Source organism: Micromesistius poutassou (assembly GCF_964030765.1).
Source record: "Micromesistius poutassou genome assembly, chromosome: 15".
NCBI classification, from domain to species: domain Eukaryota; kingdom Metazoa; phylum Chordata; class Actinopteri; order Gadiformes; family Gadidae; genus Micromesistius; species Micromesistius poutassou.
The window spans coordinates 12,343,829-12,352,009 of record NC_140285.1 but is presented as its reverse complement, the minus strand read 5'-3'; the positions used below and the strand labels follow the sequence as shown (position 1 = coordinate 12,352,009).

The window sequence follows — 8,181 nt, the reverse complement described above, 5'->3', positions numbered from 1 at the left end:
AAAGCCCTAAACCTTTCTTTGCCACAACCATTGGGGTGTAATTGGCAGACTAGCACTGAATACATCTTTGAAGTATTAAAAGGTTAAGTTCCCTTCCTCCCATCAACGTTGTGGGACGATGATTGCCCGACAGTTTTATGATTATAATATCCACATTTTGGTTTGGATTAAAAATAAAAAGGGTCCAAACAAGTAAATATTGACAATAAATAAATATTTTTGAAACAGGAAAGAATTCACAACATGAGCATTTACATATTTATTAAGAAGAAATCAGAGTACAAAACTGTGACATTTTCTTCCGGAGAAATAAGGCCAAAAAGTTACAAAATAAGAATAATCCCAAGTGAAAAACACATGGGGCAGTTAGTTTGTGAAACTTGTCTCTGAGGCACAAGCAGTCTAAATATAGAAATTAAATATTACCCCAACGGCATCTCAAAGAAACCCAGCTTGTATCAAACAAGTGGATCTGAGGACGTTCCCTTAAGTTCAACCTTTGACACCAGTCTACCTCAGAACTAACTCTGTTAGTACGGAGGGTTTTCTTCAACCACCTTTTATTATTTTTCTTTACAAAGAAAACATTTTTCGCAAAATGTCTGGCACCAAAATAGACTAGGAGACCGTTATGGAAAAAGATCAACTTTTAAGAAGAAAATTTCTTGTTGGAGGACAATGAATATCGATGCTACATACCAGTATGTTGTTCTTAATGAAAAAAGTAGTTTTCATTATGCGCGGCATAATGATAGTCATTGGAAAACCAAAGAGAAAAGAGAGTATATAGCATTTTTTCTTTACAAACTAGAATAAAAAAACAAACTTACAATACAATTTTTTTTTCTTATCAGTGTTGACACATACATTTTGCAAAGTAAATAAAAAATAATCTCTGAAGGGTTATCAAAAGAAATTTAACAATGAAGACTTGTGTTCTTCAGACTGGTATTGCTGATAGACGTTTTAACAGATCACACCATCACCTGGCTCTCCAACGCTCACCATCACGGGCCTCCTTAAACCGACTTGTAACAATAGCACTTATGCTTTAAACTCTTCCAAGGTGCCGGCCAATGGTAAGCATTAATGGTGGAATGTGAACGTCCAATCGCATCACTAACATCTCGGGACTAGAGCGCTGCTTGTGCTTTGAAATCTCTTCACGAATAACAAAAAAAATAGAAGGAATGTTTGGGGTGGGTCGTTTTAAAAGTGATTGATCGTCATATCCTGAAGTTGGACTACCAGGAGTAAAAGTTACGTTCTGAATAAATAGTCGTTAAAAACTATTGTTTTTGTTGATTTTTTTGAAACCAGAAAACTCAAGAGAATTTTACTAGTAGCTGTCTTCAGTCATGTATGAAGCTCCAGCATCCTGTATCACAGAGTAAAAAAGCAATCAAGCCCCTTACACTGCATGCAGACAACCTGGCCAGAGGCTGTGATTATTCTGGTGGATGCTAAAGTATATATCTATATTTATATATATTTATATACTAACGAAGAGAAAACGGATACAAAAACATATATTGCGTACAACTGTCCCAGCAGTGAGTAATCCTAAAACTGTTCAAATAAAACTGATAAAAATAAAGTTCTGAGGGTAAATAGAACAGAATAGTTTGTAATAGAACCCAGCTATTTGACACATGCTTTATATTTAGGAGGAAGAGCCTACTATCCATACTAGATTACCAAGTTAATCAACCATAGTGAGTATATAGATTCAAAACTAAATTAAATTGTATCTTTCTTAACAGTGGATTAGTCCAGTTTACAATAAGTAATGATTACATGGATTAAGAGAGAATAGAAAGTCCAGGAAGAGAAACTGATCTTCGATTTCTTTCTCCAGGTTTCAAACACTAACAAAGAAAACATAACCTCATCGCTACCTACTCTGTCAAACCAGATCTAGCTGTCCTTTTACTATATATATATATATATATATATATATATAAACAAACAAATAATAATTAAAAAACAAAATAAACCAAAGCAGGATGAAAAGAAGGGCTCTACAAACATAGGGTGAGAGAAAGTTTGAGCTATGCACAGATGAGCCAAACCTATGGCTTGTGTGTATGTTTGGAGGGAGGGAGGAGGGGGATTTCTTTGGTTCACAAGGCAGGTGAAGAGCAGTTAATACAGAACGTGTTCAGACAGGCTGCGAAGGGGCGATATTTCTGTCAATCTCTTACGGTGAAGCAAAAATGTTATCTGATTGTACAGCCCCCCCCTCCACCCCCAACGTGAGACAATCAATCATGGAGGGTCTAAACTTTAGGACACGTACACCTCTTCTGACCACGTGTGAAGACCATTTTGTTTTGTTCAGACCCTCAAGGTCCACACATGACCCACCTCTCCAGGCACCAGATCCATTCTAACACTTCTCTTACAATACTCACAGCCCTCTGGGGGGGGGGGAGCTCGTGCCAGACGGGCACGGCGGCACCCCCGCGAGGGAGCCACTGTGATTCAGAGAGGCCCCTCTCCCCCGGGACCGCCTCCCCTGCCGCCTCACGAGTCGGACTCGGGGCTCTGCGGGCCCCCTCCCTTGGCCTTGATCTGCAGCCAGGTCTCCCCCAGGGCTTTGGCGAAGTGGTCGTCCACCGAGTCCGTGATGGACACCGGCCGGGGGACGGGCTCGGGCTCCTTGTAGTTCTTGCCCAGGCTGCGGCGGAAGTGCTCCTCGATCACGGGGTCACAGACCGTGTTGACTGGAGGGAGGAAGAGGGATCTCGGTCAAAACATTCAAAGAATGTGAAAACAACAAAAAAATAAAGACTGGACATTGGTTGAATGTGTACCGTTGGCCTTCCTCTGGTCGGCTGCTGCGTTGGGGGGGCAGCCGTTCATGTGGCACTGAGACATGTTGCAGTTGCGGCTGCTGGCCGGGGCGCAGGTGATGACGGACGGGCGGTTCTGCAACATAGAATCGTCCCGGTCAGATGTGACGGGTTCCATCACAACACCAGCGCACACAACAAAGCAGACCTAGAGGTGACCAAATTCAATTAAAGTAAATTCAAAGTCTCTGGTTTGACTCTGGTACGTTTTGCAACTCAGCTCATGGAGGAGTTGCGTTACCCCATCTTATCTACCGAGGTTAGTACTACCGTGTGTTCAAATATTAGACCTAGACACAGACTTATTGACAATATCTCTAAACTACTGTGTGATGAAAACAAGTGCAAACCAGCTTGTAGCTTCAAAACAAACATACCTGTTGGCGCTCCGCTGGACCGGCAAACCCAGACCTCTCGCCCCCGCCCATCCCCGAGGGGGGGCTGCTTTTGGTCAGAGCGAGGGGCTGGTCCATGGCGTAGTCGGGGGCGGAGCCATACCGGTGGTACAGCCCGTTGGAGGAGGACGTGATGCACTCGGCGGGGCTGTGATTGAGGCTCCAGTGTTCGTTGCGATTGTCTCCGCCAGAATGCTGGGCTCTTGATTAAGAGAGTGGCAGATTAGCCCCCCTGTGACCCAACACACAAGACCACCCATCGGTCTATTCATAGAGACGCTTTAATCGGACCACTTTGATGTCAGGCGTCTGAATGCGCGCGCCGCTGCTTAATGAAAGCAGGCTGGGTTGACGCATGAACCGCTCAAGGAACACCCTTTACTTGTGATGTGGCTGGACCACCACAGTTTAAATCCCACATCACAGAGTGCATGTAAAGTACGCCTACCAATTCCAGTAAGCAGAGGGTAAAAGAGAATCCTTGGTGGGGTTTCCTCTTTTTGTACGGTCATAACTTTCGTCGTTAATGATTCCATTTGGTGGAGTCTGTGGTCAGTCTAAATAATAGTGTGTAGCTCTCAGTCTAAACCTTTACAAACATGCAAAGACATTTGTTTCATGGTTAAAATAAATGACATTTAATACTGAATAAAAAATGTGACAGAATGTAAAAGTATAAATATGTTGAGATTAACTTAAACTTCCTGTATATGAATATGCCATTATGCCAATATACAAAAAGGTACAGTCAGCAGCAGTCTCCTAGCCTGGCTATTGCCAGACCAAGCTCAGTCGTAGATTCCACGTTGGTCTGGGGAGGCTGCTGTCATTTTCTTCAGCACAAGAGGCATGATAAGTGGGCCTAGTTCAACTGACTCTGTACGCAATTGGCTGCTTGCCGTTGCTTCCCTGTCGTCATTGTGTTAAACCAGCCAATAGAGCAGCAGGGGGAAAAGCCAGCTTGGTGATTGGCTCCCGCAAAAACATATCAGAAGCCGAAAGAAATCTATTGCTCTTCTCCAGACTCTTCTGCAGGGCGAATTCAAATTGCCAGCAGAACGGGCTGGGGGTACCCAGTGTAGCAGTCTCCCCCATTGGTTAACACCAAAAAGGCCTTTGTGTACATGCACTTACAGTTGTGTTGCAAAGAGTCTGCTCATTTTGTTGGCATGGTCCGTATCACACTCGATGTGGTCATCCATCTTCTCCTCCCCGTACTTCCTTTTGCTCGGACAGATGGGCGGAGGGCCTGTTCTCATGTGGGGCATGGTGCTAGGCAGCGAGGGTATCCTGGCGTCACCTGTAGGAGTAGGGCACCGTTCACAAGCTACAGTGGAGTTCTCTTTCCATTCTCAGCTATTACCGACAACAAATCAATTGATGCAGCTTTTCAGGGAGTCAAAGAGGATCGCTATGCTCCAGGGAAATAGCCCAAAATCACTTTATAGGGTTGTTCCTGTACCCCCATCAGCCTATTTCAGCAGCACATCACCAAGTCACTTTCTACTCAGATTTCTAGAACAGCAAGTTGGGGTCTGGTATACTCTATTGCAATCTGAGAAATATGAGGGTCTTGCAGCTCAGTGGCTCCACCCACTAGTGTGCTTACCATGAAGGCCATGTGCCTTGTAGCAACCCATGTTAGATTCCGACCTGTGGTCCTATGTTACACCTCATTCCCTCTATGCTTAAACCCACTTCCCCGTCTCTGTTCAGTATCCTGTCCAGAAAGACACAACATTTTTTAAACACTTCCACATTTACATGGCTTCGACTTTAACTCTGGTGGATTAATATAATAGGCCAAGGCTCCGAAGTATTTGAATATGTATGATTGATCACTGCTAGAAGAAACGCAGGAAAAAAGATAACTGAACAAATTGACCAATGGATCAACTGTTAAATAGTGGAAAGTAAATGTATATAATTTCAGATGTTGTTGGTGTGTTTCAGACTTCCCTTTGTGAGTAACATTTGATGCATGTCGCAAGGTAAATACAAATATAAACATACAGAATTTGTACTGCAGTTACACACAGTGTATAAATTCACCCGCATTAATGGAGATGCATATTTGCTCATATAAATAGTGCAAAGGTATTAAAGAAGAATGTTTGCAGTACCATTCATCTTATTCGATACTGACTTCAATAACAACTTTTTGTAGTTTCTGCACCATAGTGCCTGTACAGTACAAAACCATATGTGAGGCCAAGACGTATAAATATGCGATATAGCAGTAGTTGTGTTTTCCTCTATAAGCAATGCACGTTAAATATAAAAGAGAACACGAGCCACGTGTCTGATATAGGGCAAAGACTTAATTAATCATAAGAAACATTACCTTCATAATGCAGCCTTCCAATGTTGTTGTTCATCTTATCCAGGAACTGGGGGTCCAACAGGTCCATGCTAGTGACCCGCATTGAGCTACACGGTGCGGCTAGCTGCTAGCATCGATGTTACCTCAAAAGGCCAGCGGGAAGTCGTCCGTGTAGAGAGAAAGAGATCTGGAGAGACATGATATTTTGACTTCAATAGAAATGTTAAAATACCGACACAATGCTTACTTTGCGAGTGTACTAACCGTGAGAAAGTGAGACGACAAGCTAAACAACGCTAGCCTGGTGATGGTGTATGCTAGGTGGTTTAAGTTAACTTTATTCCATACGGTTAGAAGTGCTCATATAAATTGCCGATATTTCTCTAGCGTCGTCGACATAATATTTGACATCCATGTCAACTGAGCACCAGCGATAGCGAGTCTTTAAGAATATATGATTCGTGCGAGCCACCTAAAAGACAGCAATGTTGACGCTAGCTAAGCGCTTAGCGCAGTTGAGTGGTCAACTTTTTCAGGATAGAAGTCTGTGGCTGAATACGCAAGCATGCAAACCGAGACGCGACTTTGATGACAACTTACAATTTGTCCGCCCTGAAGCTGGATGTTGTGTCGTATACCCAGAAAAAAACGACAACTTCTCTTGTTGTATGTGCTGTTGACGTATTCACTTGATCGGCTAGCTAGCCGTTAGCATGTTCGTATGGTAGCTCTCTATTGACGAAACAGCCGTAAAATTTGGCTACAAGTTTTCAGACAAAAGGAAGGCTGAGAGAGGATCCTGAAGTGTACCGTTGTCCCGGTGTACCGCAATGCCAGTTCCGGTCCCATATACCTATGAGCTGTCTATTCCAATAACAATCCATATAGAGTGACAACAATGAGAGCGCGATGAGAGTAACAACACGAAAAGTAAAATATATATCGAGTGATGTGATTAAGGATTTCACAAAGCATCTGAAATATGCCACGGACATACCACACACGGATATGCCTATATCTAAGGTCCCGCCCTCTCTCTCGCCATCTCGCGCATGCCCTCCCGCTAAACACGTCGATCTGAAAGTCCCGCCCTCTCTGTCACATATCGCTCATTTGGAGCGTTCCGCTCCGTACGTTTCGTAGACTGCCGGGGAACGAGGCGGGACTAAAGGAGTGGCGTTTAGATGCAAGCCTGACGACAGTTCCTGGTGAAATCAAATCCGAGGTAGATCAAAACTGAAGGAGATATCGGCAAAAACTGCCAGACAAGTGTTCTTATGGTATAACCACATATAGCCTACTATAAGCGAATTCACTTTAAAATTCAATACACATAGTTCGATTTGGAGTTCATTATAACCATTAAGGAATTATATAGTAGGCCTATGTGTTTATATATTTACGTCATGAAGCTATAATGTTAACATTTTAAAGTAAAACATTTCAGCCGTTTGCTGACATTTGCTGAAATTCAGGTAAGCGTTTATCATGTAGGCCTACTTACACTTCAAAACTCTGCTTTAAATGTCTTATGTCTTTCATCAACCGTGCCTGTGCAATCCAAAGACCCTGGCGGTTTTGTCTTTCTCAAAATGAAACCTATGTTTAGGATGAAAGTTATTCACAGACATGTTTTATTTGATTGTATTCGTTTATTATTGGTGGTAAGTGATGGTAACCAGGTACAGGGATCCACCACTAGCTGGCATCAGTGGCTCAAATTGTCTGCGATATTGAGAATGTATGTATCTTTACGTAAAGCTAGTCTGTTCAATTACAAGTGAGCATATGTAGTATCACACAAATAACCGACACACATAATTTGATATAGTTGCCTGTAGAACTGCACATTTAAATAAGTCTCCTCATTAAGCTTCAGAAAGCAAATTCTTCTATGAATCAATGAAGGGCTTTAGTTATTCAGAAGGTCTTGATTGAGCACTGTCGCAGGGAATCTTGGAATAGATTTGAAGTAGGAAATCCAGTTACATAGAAATAAATATCTTGTTAATGATTAAAATTTAATTGAAATTATGTAAACAAATAGATGAGCCCTAAATGGCTCATCTATGACTCAATAGATTCAGCAGCTGTGCCAGACCAATTGCTGACAGTTGACTTGCTAGAATACCTTTTCTGGCCCTACTTGCTATTTTGTTTGCAGTTTCACTACAGCTTCCTTTCAGTTGTCTATCCATTGCAGGCAGTGTAGGGAGATAATTACATGCCATGGGATGCCATGCCATGGGGATTACAATGTCCTTTTAATCATAGTTATCTAAACTAAAAATACAGGGGAAATAGATGTGTTGAAGTGCAAAATAAAGACTTCTAAAATGAGGAACAGAATAATCAGCCACCAAGATTTTTGCCCCATCAAGGTATCCTGAACAGATTGCTCCAGATTGATCAGTCACCCATGTCTTTGCACCATTACCCATGTTTAAAAATATCAAATTTTCCAAGGGTTATATAGACTAGATCTTATCCTCTATCCTCTATCTCAATAGAACACAGTGTGATAAGCAGAATGGTGTGATCAGTATGTATTTTTGGAATCTTCCCACATCACAGCTGTCCTTTTCCGGTGCAAATTTCCAATAATTAC

At 42.3% G+C, this 8,181-nt stretch overlaps 1 protein-coding gene across 3 annotated transcripts; it reads right to left on the bottom strand.

Annotated features, from left to right (window-relative positions):
• Positions 1-246: 246 nt before the first annotated feature.
• Positions 247-6,462, bottom strand: LOC311359541 (transcription cofactor vestigial-like protein 4). 3 transcript variants are annotated; one of them, XM_084479584.1, is made up of 6 exons: positions 6,174-6,462; positions 5,595-5,760; positions 4,385-4,550; positions 3,233-3,452; positions 2,817-2,931; positions 247-2,726 (listed from the first exon to the last, which is right to left on the bottom strand). In XM_084479584.1, the coding sequence occupies exons 2-6, from the start codon at positions 5,674-5,676 to the stop codon at positions 2,527-2,529; spliced, it is 783 nt and encodes a 260-aa protein (XP_084335710.1). In that variant the 5' UTR covers positions 5,677-5,760; positions 6,174-6,462; the 3' UTR covers positions 247-2,526. The 3 variants fall into 3 exon arrangements, with proteins under 3 accessions (XP_084335710.1, XP_084335711.1, XP_084335712.1); XM_084479585.1 differs by lacking the exon at positions 6,174-6,462 and adding an exon at positions 5,838-5,939; XM_084479586.1 differs by lacking the exons at positions 5,595-5,760; positions 6,174-6,462 and adding an exon at positions 4,860-5,133.
• Between the last annotated feature and the right edge of the window lie 1,719 nt (positions 6,463-8,181).